At 44.7% G+C, this 23,485-nt stretch overlaps 1 protein-coding gene across 2 annotated transcripts; it reads left to right on the top strand.

Annotated features, from left to right (window-relative positions):
• Positions 1–390: 390 nt before the first annotated feature.
• On the top strand, positions 391–23,342 carry antxr1d (ANTXR cell adhesion molecule 1d). Of its 2 annotated transcripts, none has more exons than XM_071913098.2 (18): positions 391–801; positions 5,112–5,183; positions 5,279–5,350; positions 6,063–6,144; positions 6,291–6,321; positions 6,409–6,482; positions 6,601–6,669; positions 6,752–6,832; positions 7,002–7,062; positions 12,211–12,309; positions 12,895–12,964; positions 16,381–16,459; positions 16,784–16,879; positions 16,963–17,001; positions 17,275–17,373; positions 17,486–17,650; positions 17,781–17,861; positions 19,610–20,037. In XM_071913098.2, exons 1-18 carry the CDS (start codon positions 650–652, stop codon positions 19,613–19,615), a joined length of 1,428 nt encoding a protein of 475 aa, XP_071769199.2. In that variant the 5' UTR covers positions 391–649; the 3' UTR covers positions 19,616–20,037. The 2 variants fall into 2 exon arrangements, with proteins under 2 accessions (XP_071769199.2, XP_071769183.2); XM_071913082.2 differs by lacking the exon at positions 19,610–20,037 and adding an exon at positions 21,970–23,342 and having other exon boundaries at positions 392–801.
• Positions 23,343–23,485: the final 143 nt, after the last annotated feature.

A 23,485-nucleotide genomic window follows, 5' to 3' on the forward strand; every position in this document is an offset into this window, starting at 1 on the left:
AAGTTATTGACTATTCAAAACAAGGCAGACTATATTAGAGATTTATTGAAAATGACACACTGAATTCATGACCATACAAGATAGATCTCCTCTTTGATTTTACAAACAAAATGAAGTAGATATACCAAATTGCAAAAGGCTTGAGGAAAATGTTGCCAACATAAACTCCTTTTATTGAATTTTGGTTAGATTTGTTTAATATTTTGCCTTACTTTGTTCTTCAATATATTCTTAAACATAATCCCAGATTTGAGGTTAAAAGACACTCCTATAATAAAATAGATTTTTTTTATAAGTCTATCTCAAACACATCAATACCTAAGGCTGTATCTGCTCATTATACTGCTGGATTTGTGGGATAATGATTTCTGCCGGAAAGTGGAATATTGTATCTCCTCCTTGGGTGTCGCTCCTCCATCCTGCCCTGCTGCAATGCATTTTTTTTCCTCAGCTGAAAGAGAAGACTAGGAGAGCCCGGCTTAAACTAAACAAGGCTTCAATAGAGCGAATGCATACACCTCAACAGGACAGAACACATAGAAACAGTGCAATTTATATGTACATAGCCGATTTACAAACAGAGGATAGAGAGAAAATGTGAATATCTTTAGTTGCCACACTGTTGGAGTAGTCAACATAACCGGGAAAGATGGCGAGGACACAGACTCGCATGTTTCTCGCCTTGGCTTTGCTGGGAATTTTCATTCTCGATGCCTCGGTGAAAGGAGAGCCGCAGGAGCAACAGGAGGAGGAGGAGAGGTCCTGTCAGGGTGCCTTCGACCTCTATTTTGTCCTGGACAAGTGAGTGTCCGATATTATTTATGACTTTGTTACTTTCTCATCGCTGCGCATTGCCATGCAACCACCCAGTTGTTTGGAAACGCGGAGCGCATCAGCCTCCACGTCTCTGTTGTTAAGACGGTAGTAGTGAAAAGTACAAGTCTGAGCTTTTTAAAGGCGGAAAAGCGAACATTTCCCAATTCCGTCGCTTTTATACGCCTGCTACCAAATCTGTCGTAAATACGTTAGAGGTAATTTTACGGAATGAATAGACATGGAGAACACGTCCAAAAATTCCTTTAATTTTGCGCTGGATGTCTTAAAAATGTGTCTCAGCTCAGGTATACAGCGTTATACTGAAGTTAGGAAAGTATTTAGGACATTAGGACATATTATTCTTTTTGTCCGGTTCAAAGTCGTGAGGCAAACAGTGCCTTCCCCACGGGATGTGGGCCGGGCAAGCAGGATGGATTGAGTTTCAGGCCGATGACGCCTGCGGACACAGCTGCAGCAGCTGCCCCGCTGTAGCGCACCGCCTTGTGATCACACTCTCTCTCCCTGCCGTCCTGTCTGCTCTGACGGGTCTGTCCTGCACCGGGCATGGAGCGAGTGGGAATATGCTTTGTTCCTTGTTGCTGTCCAGCAGGAAGCTAGAAGGGGTAACAGTTTAGTCCAATGTTGATACTTAACTATCAGGTGACAAAAATATAGATGTTCTATAAAATGTCACTTGCCTATTTGCCATCTCTAGATTATGTAACCCTAACCCTAAAATTAACCCTCACCCTGACACTGAATATATATAGGCTTTTTTTTAAATTTTCCATACTATTGTATCACCTAAACAACTAAAGTGCCACCCTGAAAAATGTAGCTCATAATGTGATACTTTTAGGTAAATTCTTTTTTGCCTTGCCCCCCTCCACAGTGAGGTCAGAGGTCAGGGTCGGTTACAGAGCAGCATCCCTGAAGCTGGCAGGGTTCAGTGGCTTGCTGTAGGTCACTTCAGCAGGGGGGATGTTTGCTGACATGAACCTAAATTATCGGGCTGAACCACTAGGCCACCCTGCTGCCCGGACAAACACACTTGAAATACATGCAGTGATTTCCTAAATCTCAAAATCGTTTTGATTTTTCAGGCTACATCACCCCTCTCGATGTTTTTGCCACCTTTTTTGGAGCGTGTTACCCCGACTGTCCTGACTATCCATGTGTGATCTCTCTGCAGTCACAGACAGTGTGGCTGTTCATAGCTGCCCAGACATTATAATTGACATTTTTGTCATATCTTGGCTGCAGCTGAGAGGTGAGATTATGCACATGGACACAGAACAGCCAGACATGTCAAAACATGCTATGTGAGCAGAAAGACACAGAGAGAGAGAGACAGAGAGAGACTAAGAGAGAGAGATTGAATGAGCTTTTGAGAGGAGTAGCTATGTTTACTATCTGCTGGGCTGAACTGTAAAAACACCACAGCACGGTATATCTTTCCCACATTTGTGTTGGCGAAACACAGGTATAATACCAAAATTCTAGATTACGTTATCAGAGGAATGTGTGAGTACGGTGATTTTGTTCTTCGTGGTTTAGCAGCTAAATACTGGGAATATTTGCATGTGGTTTATGAAACTGCGGTAAGATAAGGGTTTGAAAAAGCTCGGTACATGTCCTCAGTTGCCCTAATGCTCACCGCTCATGAGCTCTGAGATAGACGTGGTGAGTGACATTTCGAACAGGTTCCCCCCCCCACGTTTGATGATCTTTCGGGTGTCCGCGGCAGCATCTGTCAGCCACTCTTCCCTCTTTACCCTTTGCTTCGAAAAGTTTAGGAGCAGCTTGGGGAGTGTGGCACGACACGCATGGCCAAGCCTCTGGTACGCCTCTGTTTGTCTGACTGTCTGGACCCGCATGCTCCAGCAGGCCTGCAGGAAGCTGCTGCTCTTTCTCCCAACACTGCGTCGACTTGTTGGGCATTTCACATCTTAAATGCCACGCAGTGACCTTATCTAATCCCTCAGTGATAGAGTACGGGCTAATATCACACATTAAGTTCACTTTTGGTATATTACATTGCTGTAAATGGTTTGATAAAAATTGTGTTTTAGAATTACACGCTAAATCAAGATATTTAGCGTGTAAGGACATTTTCTACAGTAAAGGAGCAGTGAAATGTAAAGTGTCCCTGAAAAGCCAAGTGTGCTCCAAAACAAGACTGGTCCTCACCTCTAAAGCATTTAAGTCACATGTTCATCCAGACATCTATTGGCCCGAAGGATATGAGGCATGCTGAGTGGAGAATTGAGTGTTTGCTCTACTGGAAGCGTCTCAGCAGACACAGAAGGAACATTAGAAAACTCAAGCACCATCAGTTCCCTGCATTCCTACACTCCATGTCTGACCCACACCAAATACCAGGCTGCATTTTTCCTGTCTATCTGGTAGCCCGCAAATAGAATAATAGGTGTTGTGTTTTATGGCTGGGTTCTGAGCAGCGATGATGTTTTTTCACTGATCTAAGTGCTCTGGAGGCAGTGGGGATACATGGCCCAGCTATAAAATAACAGCTTGGAAAAGAGGATCACACTTATATGTCATTTAGGTGAACTGACGTGATTCATTCACAGAGAATGGCAATGTTGCGTAATGTAACGTGAAGACATAGTAATAATAAAAAGCCATTAAACACATAGTTATACGGCATCTGGAGGTTAGTACTTGTGGTTGATAGCATGCAGACGAAAGGATTTTTTTTTTTGCAATACAGATAGTTGCTAACCACGCAACAGAATGGAAGCCTGCAAGAAAATGTTAAATAGTTACAACTTGGTCCTAAGAATTATTTGACAAGTAAGACAGCTGTGATGCATAAATGAAACATTCCCAGATTAATAATGCTACCAAGAGTAGCCTGCCACAGAAATGCAAATCCTGGTATTGGAGACATTTTTTCATTCTTACTTTGATCAGTAGAGCACTTGAATCAAGGATGTGACAGCTAAATATTTTAAGAATTTTTACTTTTAACAATGTTTCAAAGCTTTAAAGGGTTTACTTCTATTTTGTTTTGCTGGTACATGTAGTAGTAAATAGTGAGAAGCTTGTTTTCCAGCTGTAAGTCCTACAAGAATCATCCTGGATTAGTGCTTTAAAGCGTGCCATGTGCTCACTTGGAGGGAAATGGATAAGTGGAGCAGGAAGCAAGACTGTAATCATGACTGGCTAAATGGGTGGTAAGAAAGAGCCATCGTGAATCTAAGGTCTAAGCCAGGCCAGGCTTTCTCTCTGTTTATGACCTCTTTACACACACACACACACACACACACACACACACACACAATCCTGCCCCTTGCTGTGTTTTAGCCCTGTTTAGCTCTGCTTTTTGATGTCATTGCATCCCTCAACAGGCAATGCACACACACACACACACACACACACACACACACCCTGCTGAGTGTTACTTCTGTGTCCCTCTGTTGTTCATGTCACAGCCTTTTCACTCTGCGGACCCCCAACCTGTTGTTAGACTGGCTGTGCTCACTGGGACCATCTGTTCCCCCTCACACACACACAGACATGCACGCTCTCACACACACACATACACACACACACAGACCCAGCTGCCTGTGCTACATGGTCCCTGCTAGAGGCAGACTGCTACATCTGTCCCTGTCTAACCTCAACCCTCTGGCCCAGCAGCAATTAGCCCCCATTAGCAGCCCCCTGGGACTGGCCTTCATTAAGGAGACTGTAATGTACGCAGCAGCATGTTGCAGGCGAACCAGCAGGTCTTACCGCTCACAGGTTACAGTCTAGGTCCGGGATAGTGGAATGTCTCCGGGTGGCCAGAGGAATGCCCTCTGCTCTTATATGGATGTGCTGGGGATGAGTTCACTGCAAAAAATGTCCATCTTGACATGGCATTTAGTCTCATATTCAACCTTTGAGTCTTATTTTTCTTAAAACAAGAAACCAGTGAGGTGAGATAACTCCACTTTTCCCATGCAGTTCCACTCTAGAAATGAGTGTCAATATCTTGAAACAAGTCAGAATAAGGCAGATCACTGCAATACTATCAAGAAAATGAAACTTGATTCTACAAAATTCTTGATTCTAGTTGTTATGCAAGTGAAATTATCTAACTCCATTGGCAGATTTTTTCACTTTTTATTGATTTTAGGACTCAATAACAGACTAAATTACTTGTTAAAATGGAGATTTTTTCAATGTCCCTCCTAGGCTGTTACTTTATATTGTTGTGTTGGATTCAATAAGACTGTATTGACTGTGGCTGCAGCTCATGACTTTTTCTTGTCCATTTTGTCTGTCAGATCTGGAAGTGTGAAGCACCACTGGATAGAGATTTACTCCTTTGTGGAGCAGCTGGCGGAGAAGTTTATCAGGTACGAGCTGGATTAGTTATTCAAGTCTTTGGAAAGATGCTTCTTAAATTGTCCCCTTTCATCTGTACTGACATAAGACAACTGTATGTTCCCAGCCCCATGCTGCGAATGTCCTTCATAGTCTTCTCCACACGAGGAAACACCATCATGAAACTGACTGAGAACAGGTAGGAGCCGGACATGACCTGCATCTGAAGCGTCACAGTATCTTCATCTGTCTGAATCTCAATGTTCCTGTGCTACCCAGACATGTCTTCTCTTGTATTTATCTCCAGTGACAGCGCACACTAGTGGATTTCAAAGCTTTTTCTCTGGAGACCTACATTTTCTAAGCGGATTACATACTAAATTTAAGGAATGAAAAGAATTCAGCTGCTCTTGGGGAACAATTTGACGAAGCTTTAATATTGAAACCAACGTGTTTTGACTGGTAACCCTGACAAAGGCTATTGCAGCAGAAATGTGTTGATTTTAATATTAAAGCTTTATCAAATTGTTCCCCCAAAGTAGCTCAATCCTCTTCATTCCTTTGATTCTTTTTGATCCATGCACCTTGGTGGAACAGATTTTTTACCCTGTACAAAACGTACCCAGTTTTTGGCTAGCACCTACCAGTATAAAGCAGTTTATTCAGTCTACTTGAAAGTAAAGGACTGAGGAGGGCTTTTGTAACATAATGTAGCTAGTTTAGTAGCCTTGGATACTACTTCACCAGAAAAACACTCCTACGCTACTCAACCACTCTTTAACTCTTTACTCCTCTTTGTCTCTATTGTTAATATTTCTCATTCAACCTCTGCTCTGACTAACACCCTGTCCTGTCTCTCAGCCTTCTCCCAGTGTTTTTTCATTGGGTTGTGTGTCCTCTTTACCCCACAGAGAGGCCATTACTAGAGGCCTGCTGGCTCTGAGGAGAGTCATCCCTGGAGGAGACACCTTTATGAACTTAGGCTTGGAGATGGTAAGGCTAAAGCCTCAACACATTCAGCACATTTCATACTCAGTGCAGGTTCTTGTAATGTCTGAAACCATACTTGCTTTTTTTTTTTCAATTAACTGATTCAGTGCAGGATCTTGATTAGTGTAACACTCTATTTGCAATTGCAGGCTAATGCGCAGATATATCAAGAGAACCATGGTAAGTACTGCCTGGTATTCCCTGTTCAGCACATTTCATTCATTACAGAGTTTTCAGAGAACGTGAAACTTATGATGTGTTCTAAAGGGACAGCCAGTGTTATCATCGCTCTGACTGATGGAGAACTGAACGAGTGGCAGTTTGACACGGCTCAGCGAGAGGTAAGATGTATTCTCAAGTACTGAAAAAGCCTGATGTGCTTGTATGGGAGTTGTTTATGATTCCATGGGTCTGTTTTTGTGCTCACTGCATCTTTGTTTATTTGTTCTCGTCTTGCAGGCAGAGCGGGCCAGGTCTATGGGAGCCATTGTTTACTGTGTGGGGGTCAAAGAATTCAACCAGACCCAGGTAGGATCCAGGGTTGGACACTGAATATGTTGCAAACAAGCACTAAACACAAATCTGAATGTTTGTCTGTATGTTTTCCTAGCTGGCTACTATAGCAGACACCATGGAACATGTGTTTCCTGTATGGGGAGGCTTCCAAGCCCTCAGGGGAATCATTGACTCGGTATGACACACACACACACACACACACACTCATACACATACACAGATGCTTGTTCGCATACACACACACAGACGCACGCACCCACACAAAATCATATTATACAATCAAATTATCTTGTGACTCTGAAGGTTTGCTGACTTCTCTTTTGACTTCTGTATTCATCTCTCAGATTATCAAGAAGTCCTGCATTGAGATTCTAGCAGCAGAGCCATCCAGTGTGTGTGCAGGAGGTAAGAGGTGTGAGGAACAAGGGGTTTGTTAAGACACTGGGCAATCGCAAGTGTGCGATTGTGTCAGATGACAGACATCTAAAGCCTCTGGAGTGGAGCATGAGGTTGAGTGGTCGCGTGGACGCTGATGACCGCAGAGTGACAGAGAGCGTATTGTCATTCACGGCCGGGGGAAATTAGCATAGCCGCTTCATCCCAGCATGTGTGAGGGGGGGGGGGGGGGGGGGGGGGGGTGTTGGTCAGAGGAATTAGTCGTGAATCTTTAAGCATGGCTGCCTCCCTGGCCTAGTTTGCCACATCCTATATGCTAAATAGCCATTCTGGCCCTTTCAACCCCACCCACTCTCTCCCTCTCTCTTCCTCCCCTGTCTAGCTCTCCTGCCCTTGGACAGCAGTTTTAGGAACAGAGAGAGAGAGGGAGAGAGAGAGAGAGAGAGAGAGAGAGAGAGAGAGAGAGATGCTTTATGTGTAGCCAGCAGGATGGATGAGCTTTGACATGACCTTATTAGGGCTCACTTAAGAGAGTGCATTTGCAGCCCTGCTACCACGACAACCAATGGAGATTAGCCTCCATTATGGGATATGAAGGAGAGCAAAGGATATGATGATATGAGAGAAGAAAGCAGGAAAGGAAAGGAAAGGAAAGGAAAGGATGAACAAGATGAGACGAGAGAGTAGGAGCAAGCGATAAGCAATCCAAAACAAAAATATATGCCCTAAAAGGAAGTCTAAGAGGAAGGAATAATAAAGAATCATGATTGTCCTCATGTGATAATTAATTCCCAGACCCCCAGTGTGTCACTAGACATGTGCCCAAATGTCCCCCAACAGCCTCATTTACTATTCGATTGATGAGCAGCCTAATGGTCAGTGAACTAAGAAACCAAGGGCCATTTCCAAGGACCCACATTACCAAGGCTTGGCTCTGGCCTAATTAATGAAGAGCAAAGATTGTGATGTGCTGAACACACATTGATTAGTGGGTATGCTGCTTTCGCCTCTTTTGTGACATCAAGTATATGAATAACATACAACTCATCCTATGCATATATGGCATTATGAATGGTATCGTATAGCAGAGAAATTGTTGAAAGTTGTGTCCTTTAAACACAATTTATGTTCACAGTATAATGTGATATCCCTTCCTAAGCACTTGCATGTTGCAAGAGTGTGTATTTATTTTGTTGCAATGTGGGGACTGCTGATGAGAGGCATTGAGTTGTAAGACTGGACAGGATTCCCCAGAGGCTTAGCTATAATCATCTGTCCTAACCATCCACTCAGACTTATTTGCATAGGTATGGCCATTTTGCATAGGTAATGTGACAGTTGCTTCAGGAGTGAGATTGGACCTCCCTCTCTCTGCCTGCCATGTGGTTTACACCAACACACACACACACACACACTCATACACAGACGTTCTTTTAGTCACCACTCACACACACACACAAGCACATACGCACACATGTCCCTCACACTGATGTGAAGTGACCAGACCGAGCTGCCTGCAAACAGGCCATCAGACTGGACAGTGAACGTTGGGCCTCGCTATCAGACATGACAGCACTGATTCCACGCACACACACACACACACACACACACACACACACACACACACACACTGAGTGGGCAGTGAGAGTTGGGCCTTATATCTAATATGACAGCAGAGATTGCTGCTTTCATTAACGTCTGACCCTTTCCTCCCCGTTGTCCCTTCCTCCTTGCCCCTCCCCGCCCCTCACTGTCCCATCGCACTAACGTGATTGAAGAGGCTCTGTTCGGACAAGCCATAACCCCCCTTTTCTCCACACACACAAGTGTCCGCTCACACACACACACATACACAGACACACACGCACATGCATGCACACGTGCACATTCACAAACACACGGACATGCATTCATACACATCCGGTCCTTGTCAAACCTCCAGGTGTAGATGGAAATGGACAAGTGGCCACAGTCGCAGCCAGGAAGCAGAGAGGAGAGAGCAGCACCATATGTGTTGTTCATGTCAGCAGGGCAGCACCAGTCCCTGCCCACCATGTGTCTGACAGCACTGACCTTTCAGCCCATCAAGTGTGTGTGCGTGTGTGTTTGTGTGTCAGTGTGTGTGTGTTAAGGATGCTCAGATTGGGTGTTTTTGATCCAATAGCCATCACTGATTTTTTAAGATTAGATCAAATTAAAAAGATGAGAGGATACCGATTTGATACCGATTTAATGATATATAATATTTCACAATGTTTATTTTCAGGAAATACTTTTGGCTTGGAAATACTCTACAGTGCAGTTTGAACAGAAAAATGACTCATGATTTTATATATAAATAAATAAGATCCTGCCCTGAGAGATGTCTTTCAATAGTAGCAAATAATATGTAATGCAACACACTGGGATGGATTACATTTTGTAATTCACAAGAGTTGGTCAATAACCAAAATTATATTTAGACTAATAGCTGCTAATTACAGTTTCCAAGCGCTCTGTGTGTGTGTGCGTGTGTGTGTGTGAGTGTGCATGCACATACTGTCAGACCACAACACATGCTATTTGATGGTAACATTGTGCGAAAGGGACATGACTGCCGCAGCAGATAAGGCACCAAGCATTAAGAATAATTAGTGTTAAGACCTCTAATTAAGTTGCATGTTGTTATGGCTGCAAACCAGTACTGTATTAATATAACATCACCATATAATTGCACATTAAATTACACACAAATAAGAACAGCTTAAATTACCCAGTATTTAATTCATTTGTAGTTGTATTTCATTGTTTTAATTGTTGTGATTGGTTTTTTTTTAAGTAAAATGTGATAAGTAGGGGCAGGGGGAAGAGGAGACAGCGGGCGGGGAATAAATTATAGGGTTGTCTGTATTCAGAGAAGTAGGGTTAATTGGGTGGTGTGTGTGTGTGTGTGTGTGTGTGTGTGTGTGTGTGTGTGTGTGTGTGCACATGCAGAAGACTAATCTGGCTGTGGGAAATGACAAGAGCGGTAATGACAATTTGCAAGTCACTGAACCTCTTTAAACAAGCGTGCACGGACGCATACGCACACACAGGTGTATGAGGTAGGCTATGTGCACATTGTAGCACTTTATGTCAAGGGCCTCAAATAGTTATTAGCATATGAAGACAAAATATTGACCGAGGCACCAGAACTGTCTGTACAAACCATCCTGGCTACCTGTGCTCTGGTCTAATCTATACAGCGCTGCCTGCACAGCTCATATGTCTTCAGAATACATGTATATAACATGTTCTGTGTTCTCCCTTGCACATTGTCACTTTCCCTGTACTTAGGATTCCTCTATCTGAAAATGTGCACATCTCAACATATTATCTACATCTGTAAAGTGAAGTGAATATACGTATGTGGAGGTTGTATAGTTGTATACACGTCTTGACACTTGTGTACATACTGTATGTAAGGCCCCTGTAGACCCTTTAATGTTAGGGTTAGGGTTACCTATACAGTATGTTGTAATCTTTCACATACTGTATTTCTTGTGCTCTCATATTCATCTCATTGTTATATATTGATATGTTTATGATTTTTATAATTCTCCACCTTTTTCATAATGCACAAATGTCACATTGTATCAGTCTGTGTAAGTTCTGCTGCTGCAGACACTGCTGCTGTTTCACACATGGTGTTAATGCTGGAATCCATACTTTTTTTTGCACCTTTTCATTCATACATTTCTACTTACTATGTCTGAGTGCTCAATCCATTCTATTTTCTATTGATACATATGGGTCAATAGGGCACTTGCAAGGTGCAGCTAACTCACTATACTAATGATGCTACCAGTCAGTTAGTGTTACAATTTTAATGTGTTGACAGTAAAGACAGACAAATATGTAAATGTTCACATAGCTAGTATTTTGACAGATTAGCAAAAATACAAAATAGATATTTGGATTTGTCTCACCAACAATTTAAAAATATGACAAGGCGAGTGTATAAACTTCCTAGTAGTAGATTTTTCTTATTGATTTTTTTCATTTAGCCCAGCCTCTGTGTGTGTATCTATTTTTTTCTTTTTCATACTAGCTGGTCAGAAAGCATGAGTATGTTCTTTGACCTTTTTGGAAGTGCTGTCACATACACACCCACACTCAGTGATGTTTTTATCCAGTGATCTTCACGCTGGAGCTTTAAATGTTAAAGGTGTGGTGAATGTTCACTTCTATTAGCCAGGATAATGCTAGAGGAAGCCTCAGTGCACAGCCAAAGACCACACACACACATACACACGCACACACACAAACACACACATACACACTCACATACACACATACATGCAGACATACACACACGCACATATGGCCACACACATACATGTATATACTGTGCAACCACACAAGCATATGCATGCACGCCCCTCAGAAAAACAGAAAGACAGTGCACGTATACAGTATATACACAATTGTAGGTATGCATCCACACACACACACATACACACACACACACACACACACACAGAGGCTGATGCCATAGGTAAGGTCAGACTTACTTTGGCTCTGCTGTGCTGCTGTCAGCCCTGCAGGCATGTTTTAAAACAAGTGTTTGTTCCCCACTCTCTAACATATGCTGGTTAGCAGCCACATACACACTCCAGCATATGCTGGCAAGCCTCCGTCAGTGCGCTTTAACAGTGCCTGGGGGAAACGAAAGGTCAAAGACGCACATACACACACACTCACACACACACACACACACACATACACACCTTCTGGCTACAACACAGACTGAGATATTTGTGAATAGCAGCACTTTTAGCATTAGCACCAGTGGAGCATATTATGGCCTTTCCACACAGACACGCACAAGCACGCAGATATAAACAAGCACTAATGAGGCATACGCAAGTTTCTACTGCCTAAGTAGAGCACATGAGAGAATTGGCATGACTGTCAACACTCTAATGGTACACCAGAAAGTTCCTTCTACTTCAGACCCAAATGGTTTCCTAATAGGAGACAAGCTTTGGTCTTTTACTTTTACATCTTTTACATGTTTAAGTGAGCATAGTTTAAGAGAACTGTGATTCATTGTCCGATTTTATCATGCAGGAATTTGAGTTTTGAATTTGTGTGCATATTGGGTATCATCACTTCTTTTGTTTCTCTCTCTCTCAGAGAGTTTCCAGGTGGTGGTGAGAGGCAATGGATTTCTTCATGCCAGAAACACTGACCAGGTCCTCTGCAGCTTCAAACTCAATGATACACACACTCTGGGTAAGTTCACAAGCACACAGAAGCATGCGCACACACACACACACACACACTCACGCACACACACACACACACACGCACACACAGGATGTGACTTGGCTCAACGCGGTTAAAAGGGATAGCAGGTCACATTTTGCACAGGTTGTCAGGGTAACAAGAATAATTAACATCAAAGTAAGCATCAAAGGCAACAAGACAAAATCCAGTGACTTCCAATTAAGTTTGGGGCTTTTACAGTGTAAGCCCAGGGCTTATATGCATCCCTGATTTCAGTGAGTGTCGAGCTTTAGGTTGCAATTTTTCCACCATAAGACAGCAATGTGTTGGTTTGATTGCATTAGAATTGTAGGAAGAAAACAAATAGAAAGTGACTACAAAACATAGGAACATGGAGATGATCAAACAAGGACAAGAAGGGTATGAAGGAAGGCACAAGGTAGAAGCTAACTGGTCTTTGGACTGCAATACAGTCCTGGATGGGATGCATCTTGGGATACTGGTTCGACCTGTGCATTTAAGAACAATGTGGGAGTTATATTTAGACAGTGGAGCTAAATTTATTTTTCTATCGTGGTTTTCCCTGTGCAGATGAGAGGCCAGCTGGAATAGAAGATACCTTCCTGCTCTGTCCTGCTCCTGTCATCGAGGAAGTGGGGAGGTAAGCTGCACATCTCTTTTAGCTCTTACCAGCTTTTCATCCCCACACAGTGTGCTTCAGCTGCTGCTGCTGAAGAGCTGCAGTAGGTTTGGCTAAGCTATGGCTCCAGTCCTCCCTTAAGACACACACCGGACTATGCATGTACAGCTGGAACACTCTGAGCCCAATCTTTACCAGCTGCACTCAAGTTTGGTGTAGACGCTGAAGATTGCCGTCCTTGAACAAATTAGGGCCAAAGTCACTGAGTGTCTGTGATCAATCAGTGTTTGTCACAGCTAACGAAGCCAGACACCAATCACAAGGGGACAACAGGAGGAGAGCCCAGGAACACGACTTAATGAGAGCCTCCTGGAGAGGACCTCCACAACCGCCTGTGTGTGTATGTGTGTTTGTGTATTTGTGTGTGTGTGTGTGCGTGCGTGTGTTTGATGTATCCCAATCTATGCCTGACACTTTGGGAGAGAGAAAGTGTGAGTGGAGTCGGCGGGGCAGTGAAAAGTTTCCTCCGAGGGTTTTCCAGCTCTGCTGTGGGTGATACTGAGCAGAAGTTTGTTGCGGGGCAGACAGAGGGATGCTGTGGGCCGAGGCCCGGCAGCCTTCCTGGCCCGACCGCCTGCAGTCCCGTGCATAATTATACACTCGGGCCCGCGGCCTCAGACACCTCCCAGTCATCATCTGTCTTGTTGCTGTCACTCAGATTTCTGGCATGGTTTGAGCTTGTCTTGTCCGCCAGTGAAAACTACTCATTGCCTCTCCTAGAGATGGGGAAAGAGGGATTTTGTTTTCACACTGTGGCTGCAAGAGTATTTAGGATTCTGTGTCACGCTATATTTCACGCACCCTTTATGTTAAAACGTGGCAAATGGAATATGAATTGTGATACACTCTTAATTGTTTGGGATTTGACCAAATTGTAGATCAGTGTCATAATAATACATGAACAGGTCGCCTATTACACCACCCAGGACATATCTGGCACTGTGTCTGTGAGTAGTTGCTGCCACCGTGGCTTTGTGGCAGGTTTTACTGCTCCTCTGGAGAGCAGAGCGGGGCAGGGAGCATCATTACACACTGCAGTGGTGCCTGAAGGAGGCGTGCTTCCATGGAACAGAAGCAGCCCATTAGAGCGCAGTCAGCACCGCCTAACACCCTGACTGCTACTAAGGAGGAAATCAGCTGTGAATGGCTGAAGGGCCCAGGGAGGAGGCCAACAGCTGGCTGATGAGCTCTGTGCAGTAATGCAATAACGTGGGGAGAGACATGGAAATAAACAGCAATGCCAGAGTGCCGCTGTGCTGCCTGGCCAGGTGTCTGTGGTACAGGAGGAGCTCCTTAGTGTCCTGTTTCGTTCTGTGATGCTGTATGGAATATGTGATATCTGTCGTCTTCTGAGCCGCTGCACATAAACAAGACTCATCCTTCTCAGTACTTTCTGTTAGGGCTGTAACTAATGATTATTTTCATTATCGATTAATTTATTGATTATTTTTTCAATCAATCAATTAATCATTTAGTCTTGTCAAAAATAATGTCAAATGCCCATCACAAGTTACCAAAGCATAAAGTGACGTCTTAAAATTGCTTACTTAGTCTGACTAGCAGCCAATATGATATGAAATGGAGAAAAGCAAGCAAAAATCTTAGCATTTGTGAAGCTATAACCAGCAAATATTTGGTATTTTTACTTGATAAATGACTAAAACAATTAATGATTTATCGATTATCAAAATTATAATCGATTAAGTTTCTGTGGATCGACTAATCGATTAATCAGCTAATTATTTCAGCACTATTCTCAGTTGAGATCTTCAGATTTAAGATGTATTAGTTGTCAGATGGTGCTGTGTTTTGCTTTGTAGTTTTGAAGTCCGTACATGAGATCTTGGGGACTCCAGCTCCCAGCGACACCTCCCCACCCAGACCCCATACCCCAAGACCCTCACTCACCTCCCGTTCCACCCGGGCCTTGTCGCATAGAATGAAGTCATTGATGCTGCCGTCACGCAAATCTGTGTTGACTGAGAACCTTCCGGATGCAGCTCCCCCTCCCACACACACACACACACACACACACACACACAGGGCAAAGACATATATAGTGGGCAGATTGATGATTGATAGGGGCTGAGATCTCTCTGTCACCGAGGAGCTGATAGCACTGTGCCCCCTGCCTGCCTGAAAGGAGGGCTGACCATATGATGGGGAAGGGGGGGAAGAGAGAGAGAAAAGTAAGAGGAGAGGAAGAGAGGATGAGTGCCACCTGTACCGCCAATTTCCTACTTCCAAGTCAGTGTCAGCATGCGTTAGGAGATGAGCCGCAGCAGTATGGCGAGGCTGCGGAGGGGGGGGGGAAGGCGAGGACAGTGTGTTTAGTGTTTGAGGAAGTGAAGGAGAGAGGGATCGGAGGGGGTCTCAGAAGGGAGGGACGGTGCTGAAGGGATGTAGAACAGGAAAAGCCCCCCTCCTACCATCCCCCCTCTGTGTTTCCTCTCCTCTGCCCTGCTCCCTGCTCACCCTTCTTCACTACCCTGCAGTGACCTCCCCCCCCCCATCGCCCCCCCCCTCCTTAAATCTGAACCCGGAGCTGAATGCCCCCCTTGTCTCTGTCCCCCCAAACCATAAGCACAGCACAAAAACCCTTTCTCCATTCTTTTCCGAACCTAGAACTGCAACCCAGCTGGCCGCTATTTCCACCCTCCACCCATTTGGTTAACTTTTTGTTCGTATTCTTTAAGATCTTGTTGGATAATCTATCGACTACAACATTCCTTTGTTTTTTTTGTGCTCTGTCCTTTTCTCCGCCCCCCTCTCCCCATGGACTGCATGAGAATGTTGATGGTCTTTGCTCACCTTCCATCGACACTGCTATCCTGTCATCTTCCCGACCAAGAAATATAAATTTCCCCTGCATTCCATATCATTAGCCTGTCTCTGTGCAATCAGAGCTGGAGATAGCGGCACTGAGCGCTGGGGGAAGAGGAAGTCACTCAGCTGTCTATGGTTTCCACATTAGAGCTTTGGGCTGGATCCAAACAGAAGAGATTCCTTCTGTGGGTGGAGAGCTCCCTGACCTCTTTAAAGATTTTGGCTTGCAGAGGTGTGCGTGTGTGTGTGTGTGTGTGTGTGTGTGTGTGTGTGTGTGCATTTTTAAGGGAGCAAGTACAGACAGACTAAATTATGGAATGGTATTTGACATACCTTGGGCATGCTTCTACAGTAGCCCAAACAAGACCTTGATAATTATCAAAAACCATGTGTGTGTGTTTGTGTGTGTGTGTGTGTGTGTGTGTGTGTGTGTGTGTGGGTAAGTGTGCACAAGCAGGTGTGCGTACATGAGTGCATATGTGTGTGTATGCATGTATGTGTGTGCATTTGTGTCCGGAGACCATGTGTAATGAGCTTTGTGTGTGTTGCAGGGTGATCTACCTGCAGGTGAGCATGAATGAAGGCCTCTCCTACATCACCAGCTCCGTTCACATCACTACTACTGAATGCGTGAGTATATACACTGTACAGTAACTCATAATGAGAATCTGTGGTTACACTCTAGCTCACTGCCTCTCTCTGTTTTGCTTTGAATTGAAACTTCATTTGAATCAATTTTTCTTTCAAACTTCATTTTCTTCCTTGTTCTCTAGCTGTCTTCTCCTCTTCTCCTCCTTCCTCTCTGAGGTCTCCTCTGTTTTGTCTGTCATCAGAGGAGGCTGTGAGTACTTTCTCTTAATCTGTGTTTTTCACACTGTCACCTTTTCTCTTGTATTGGCTTTTTGTTCACTTTAATCTTACTTGATTCTGCTTTTCTTGTGTGTTTGTATGTAGTTTGATGGCACCATTGTGCTGATCTCATTGCTGGTGCTGTTCCTGCTGTTGGGTCTAATGCTGATGTGGTGGTTCTGGCCTCTCTGCTGCACTGTGGTAAGTTTCAACATCAGCATTGGGAAAGTTTCCCTTATTGTTTCCCTCGTGCCGTGCTGAATATTGTTTTTCCTCATGTTCAGGTGATCAAGGAACCTCCACCACCTCCTCCCCCAGAGCCAGTAAGTCACTAGCTACTTGAACCTGATGCAAAATATTTTATTTTCCTTTAATTATACTAATAATATCAACAGGACACCCTGCTGCGGTGTCCTTGAGCAAGACACTGCCTATCAGCTCCAGAGGTGCTGACCCTGCACTCTGACATCCATGTGTAGAGGGGGGCAAGCGAAAAGAGATTTGTGCCTACAGGCAGCATTACATTATTATTATTCATTATTATTAATTATGTGTGAGAGAATATAGACTCTGTTTATGTGTCATTTCACTCACAGGAGTCGGATGACGAGGATGGGATGCCCAAGAAGAGGTGGCCCACAGTGGATGCATCCTACTATGGAGGAAGAGGAGTGGGCGGCATCAAACGCATGGAGGTACACACACGCACACAAACAGTGCACACACATACACAACTTTGAACGTTTGTAACACTGATAAGAACATACCTTTCCACAATTTCACTTTTTAAACTTTTGTGTTCACCAGGTGCGGTGGGGGGAGAAGGGCTCCACTGAGGAAGGTGCCAAGCTGGACAAACCTAAAAATGCAGTGGTGAAGATGCCGGAGCAGGAGTTTGAGCCTTACGAGCCCAAACCTCGCAAACCACCCCGTCGCCCCCCACAGCAGAATAGGTGGTACACACCCATCAAGGTAAGTCTCTTCTCTCTGACTGTTCCTTGAACATGAATATCAAAGAATGGTTTTATTTTGGAAATCTCATGGCTTCCAGCATCCTTTGATGGATATTCCTACCAGCCAGTGTTTCTCTCTGTGTCCCCAGGGCAAGCTGGACGCTCTGTGGGCTCTGTTCAGGAGAGGTTATGACCAGGTGTCCCTGATGAGACCCCAGTCTGGAGACCAGGTGAGACAGGCACTGAACTGCAGTGGAACTTCATTTTTTATCCGTACCTCAAACTGCTGAGGCGACTGTCTTACCAAACAGGCATAATGACTGATTCAGAAAACATATTATAGTGATTATGTGTAATTGTTGGAATTCCCCTGTGGGAAACATCCAACTAAAAGCGTTTAACATGCAAGTTAGCTAGTGCGGAACATTTCAGAATGTGTTTTCTGTCTGTATGTGAACAAAGAAGCATCTGGACTCTTTCTCTCTTTCTCTCACTTCGCATAAAGGCAGCAGGTGCCAGTGAACAACATCTACAGCAAACTCTTTAGTACAGCAGCTCACTACTGATCTGCTACTCTCTCACACACACACACACACACACACACACACACACACACACACAGTGAGTGAATGAATGCTACTGATACCACTCTCTCTGTCAAAGCTGCCATTGTTCAAACACAAGGAGTACTGTACACTTCCCTTGAGAATCTGATCTTCCCAGAGAATGACTGGATGGGTTTTCCAGTCAGACTAAAAAAAACCCAGTTACCATGTCAGCCAGGTTATTTCATGTATTAGATTACTGGCCCGAGACACACATCCTGAAGAATCCTAAATCATGACATCATTGTCTAATTGTCAGACAAGTGTGTGTGTGATATAAAGAGGGAGAAAAGAGCCGTGTTATCTAACCTTGACCTTGTGTAGGACATCCCATAATCCCACAGACATGTTTTCATCATCATATTGGTTGTCATGGTGAAACATCTGCTCTGTTGTAAATGGTTTCATTGTCTTTTCATGGCGGTGGCGATATCGCTATAAAATTTATTGGTTTGTTCTCTGTGATTCATGATTCAACTTTACTATGGAACAGCAAAGCTAGTTATGTATGTGTGTGTGTGTGTGTGTGTGTGTGTGTGTACTGTGTCTGGAGTCAGCGTAGGTGGTGTTTTGTTTACAGCACCTTATCATCTTCTCTTCCCTTCATCTTGGACTTTTTCTAAGCAGGACGATTCATCTCTGTCAGGAGGACAGAACTTTCTGGAGTCTTTGTCAGCCACTTTCTGTGGGGCTGCGGTTCACAGAGCCAGTCAACAATGACCCCCACAACTCCCTTCACGCGTCATTAACTGAGGAAAATAAAACTCTCCTTCTCACATGGAAGGAAATGAGGGGGGAAAAAATCGACTTTTGTTGCAAGGGAGCTAGTTGCTCAGCATTGGTGCTAATAGCCATATCAGAAACGAAAGACGAGGATGATTTTCTCATCGTGGAATGCTGGATGATCTGCCAAGAGGTCGGGGATTAGATCCAAATAGACAAAGTAAATTCCTCACAAAAGCAAAGTACAAAATCTCGGCAAAAGCAATGAACTGCAGCCGGATGACTAGATGACAAAAAGTCCCAACAAGATGGCAAAAAGCACAGCGATAACTAGCATGGATCAGACTTCTCAATCTGGAGCGTTAAGCAGCAGCAGCTCGCTCTGCCTCGCTCTGCCTTCTCCCCGCATTACTCCCACTTCACCGGCTCTGCAAACGGCCATCAGCGGGCTGCCAGTTTCTGCCACACTCTCTGTGCGCATTTCATGTGTTTGCGTGCGCGCGCGCGCGCGTGTGTGTGTGTGTGTATAATGTGTGTGTCACTGTAATGCGTGTGTCAGCCCTCCTGAGTGAGCGTCACACAAACAGATGGGGAGTTGAAAGGCCACGAGCCATATTGTGACAGAAGAGATTCCCTTCTTTTGTCCCCAGAGCTGATGGCACTGATGGCCCTGTCACACAGCACAGCACAGACCAGAGGGCGGCCACCATCCCTCCATCCTCACACAGACACAGCAAATGAGCACAGCACCTCCCCTCCTTCCCCTCTCTCTCTCTCTCCATCACTTCACTCAATGCTGGATTTCTCCGAGTCCACTTCAATCCTGGAAAAGAAAAGATTCCAGTACTTGGAACAAACGTTTATTAGCAAAACCAAGGCATTTTGGCTCATGCCCTTCATCATTCATAAACCCTGATGAAGGCCATGAGCCAAAACACATTGGTTTTGCTAATAAACGTTTGTTCCCAGGACTGCAAGTGTTGCTGGAATCTATTCTTTTCCAGTGTTACCTGCCCATTCCATGCACCTTGTCAGTAGGTGAAGTTGTGCCAGAATACCTTCCCATGTTCCAATTCAATCCTGACAGGAACAGACCTGTTATCCTGACAGTGTCTAAGCATTGAGGCTTGTGTTTCAATGCAGAGTGTAGGGGCGGATCACCGATTCTGTCAAGGAATATGTAATCTACGAAGCCTATTACTGTGCGCGCTATGTGTACGTGTGCGTTGGTGTTTGTGCATGTGCGTGTGTGAGCGTGCGTGAGCGTGCATGACCGTTTTCCTATGCGAGTGGATCGCTGTAATGTCATGCGAGGTGACAGGCAGAGCTGTCAGGTCAGATGTGCGTCTCCCTCTCTTCTCTCCCTCGCCCATCGTTCTCCCCTTTTCTTGACTATAATGGTGACAAATGTGTGTGTACGTCGCTTCTCTGTAAAAGACCAAGAACAGTATGTATGTTTATCTACTTTGTGTGTGTGAGTGTGTGTGTGTGTGTGTGGGTGTGTGAGGGGAGGGCAAAGTCTTGGGGCTCAGGGAGAGAAATGGGGGGGAGACTAGACAGAGGAGTGGTGCCGAGGGATGCTAGAGGTGTTTTAGGGCTGTGTTTTTCTCCCAAAAAGGAGTAGAGGGTTAGTAGTAAACAATCGCCAAGAGGAAGAGAGAGGGAGTGATGCTGTGACAGCCATTACAGCCGCGGGGACGCACGGGAAGACTGACCATCACAACTGACCCATTGCTGACCTCCCACACATCCACTCTCACAACTCATCTGCCTGCTCACACCATGCTTTTCGTGCTTAAAAGTGGAAGAACCCCCTCTCTCCACTACTTTTCCGCTGCTCTTTTCCATACCTCTTCCTGTTTTTGGTGCTCTCTTGCAACCCCCTCCTCCCCTTTTTCTCCATCTCTCTCTGTTATTCATGAGGTTGAGGTTTCATTCAGGCCATATGCTCCGGTGGAAGCCCGCTTGCACACACACACACACACACACACACACACAAACACACTCATATTCATGAGGCTGTGTTCTCATTGTGTCCATATGCTCTCTCTGGTGTTGTGCTGCTACTCTGCTGCTCACAAACTGGCCTTTTCACTGCAGCCCACCGACAAGACCGAAGCAATCACCCCCCAACCAGGCTGCCCCAATCAATTACGCACCCCCCGACACACACATGCACGCACACACACACAATGGACCCTCAGTCACAAAGCTACTGCTGCTGGGGCCCTCTTAATGGCCCCTGTGTGACTTTAGGGCCTCTCTGTTTAATAAGGTGTTAAAATCAGACCACCAAGGGTCTATGACACAGAGACCTACCCTCCATCCTTCATACACTGGCTGACCGAGACTACACTCTGTGTGTGTGTGTGTGTGTGTCTGTATTGGGGTGCGATGCAGGGAACAGAGAGGGTGAAGAGAGGAAGACCATCAATGAGAACAATAAGAGAAGCGTTCCATTCTCCTTGACTTGTAAATTATGTTAAACGCTAAGGGGCCTCTGTTAACTATTGTGGGGGAGCTGAAATCGCCCTTTACATTCCAACAAGTCAAGCACATAAGAGACATAAACCACTTTCTGTTCTGCATCAAGAGAGGCCGAGACACAGCATAGGATGGAAGAGGGGAGGAGGGGCGATGGGAGCACGGCGGACTGCAAGAGCGGGTTTGCGTGTATGAGTGTGTGTGTGTGTGTGTGTGATAACTTTGTCAGTGCCTGTCTTTGCTAGCATCACAACTATTGTAGTGCAGGTGTGGACAGAAGACAGAAGCAGCTCTGTGTCCCCTCCGGGGCCCAGAACACACACGCCTCTGTCAGCAGAACTGGGCAGAGACTCACTCAAACCACTTTGGCTGGTGTATCTTAGAAGCTCATTGATCGCACAAAAACACACACAGACACACACACAGAAAGACACACTGCCTTTTAATCTCTCTGTTCTGCACTGAAATATGTATGTGTCTGTGTGTAGCTATGGTGTAACCTCTGTCTTGACTGTGTGTGTTGCAGGGTCGCTGTATACGGTTCCACCGGGTAAAAGAGGAAGAGTCCATCCCAGCCCAGTCTCTTCCTCGCTCACACCACTCTCCTCCTCCTCCTCCTCCTCCTCCTCCTGCTCCCCCCCCTGAACAGGAACCTCTAGTCTCCTCTGCGGCCCCCAGCTCTAAACCGCCGTCCAGAGGCCCCCGCACCACAGCACCCTCCCGCGCCCCTCCTGCCATGGTCCGTCCCAACCCGGGTCCGCCCCCCACCCGCGCACCCCCGGGGCCCCCGGGACCCCCACCATCTCGACCCCCACCCAGGCTCTGATGAGAAAGAGAGGGCATCCAAAAACGAATTAACGTCAATTCATCACAAATGTTCTTCTGTCCTCCATATCTTTCCTCCTTTCACCCCAAAAACTCTCACCCTCATAGAGGGAGCAGGGAGGCGTAAAATCTTGAAAGCCAGGGGCTCCGACTTGAAGCTCTGCGCTTTGTTGCTGGACAGCAAAAAACATATATATTTATCAGAATATCAAAATCAGCTACTGAGTTTCATTAAAGATAATGTTTTATAAAAGCCACATAAACATCATAGGAAATCCAAGCATGTACTTATTTGATTAAGCCTGTATGTATTTGAGTTGTTGATGTCTTGACTAATGTGGTAATATTAATAAGAAGTCCCATCCTTCCTGAAAATTCAACACTAATTTGAAAGAAGAAAGGGCTTGTGTAGAGTAATGTGTAGATGAAAGTTGAGATTGTGACAGGTCATGTCTGAACAATGGTGGGAAAGTTGCTTGTTTTCTTGGAATGTTTTTTTTGTAGAGCATGATAATGTTGACAGAGGATGTGATGAGAAAGGCAGCATGTAGAGGCTCTGAGTGAAGGATGATCTGAATGTTGAGCACGTTGGCTTTGGTTTTTAAAAGATTGTACAGTATCTTAGTATCTTAGATCATAGGTTGCTACAGATAGGACTGATACAGAAGCTTATTCTGCATTCAGCACTCAATGGTTAAAACACACACAACTTAAGAATTCAGTGATTTTAGTACAACTGCAGGGCAGTTTTACATATTTAATTTATTTTAATACAGGCCTGTCTGCATATGTTTTATGTTCTGTATCAGGTTGATTTCTGGGTTCTTTTTAGTATCTTTGGGGAACTAAGAGAGGGGAATATAAGAGGTGGATGTAAGTAAGCGCTCTATCATGCCTTGTTACATATTTGTGGTCTTTTTAACTCCTTCAAGTGAGAGATTGCATAAAGCATAAAGCTGCATCGTCAGGGTTCTCCTGTATACCGCATTTACTGACTGAAATGATCATTTGCATTATTTCTGTATTAACAAGCCTTTTGTGTCCGTTTCTATTAAACAAAATGTTTTTTATGTTGTGTTCGGCAGTGATCTGTTTGATAGGTATTGACTACTAAGAAGAATCTTGAAAAAAGGCTGATGTGTAAAAAGCATAATGGTATTGTTATATGTAATTATTTTACTAACACTTAGTTGGGGAATAACTCTTACAAAGTCATA

Source organism: Centroberyx gerrardi, chromosome 15 (genome assembly GCF_048128805.1).
Source record: "Centroberyx gerrardi isolate f3 chromosome 15, fCenGer3.hap1.cur.20231027, whole genome shotgun sequence".
Classification (NCBI taxonomy): domain Eukaryota; kingdom Metazoa; phylum Chordata; class Actinopteri; order Beryciformes; family Berycidae; genus Centroberyx; species Centroberyx gerrardi.

Coding starts and splice junctions, on each gene's coding strand:
- antxr1d (XM_071913082.2), top strand. CDS start 650: ATGGCGAGGACACAGACTCGCATGTTTCTCGCCTTGGCTTTGCTGGGA. Junction 802..5,111: donor CTCTATTTTGTCCTGGACAA/GTGAGTGTCCGA, acceptor TTTGTCTGTCAG/ATCTGGAAGTGTGAAGCACC. Junction 17,651..17,780: donor GGTGGTACACACCCATCAAG/GTAAGTCTCTTC, acceptor CTGTGTCCCCAG/GGCAAGCTGGACGCTCTGTG.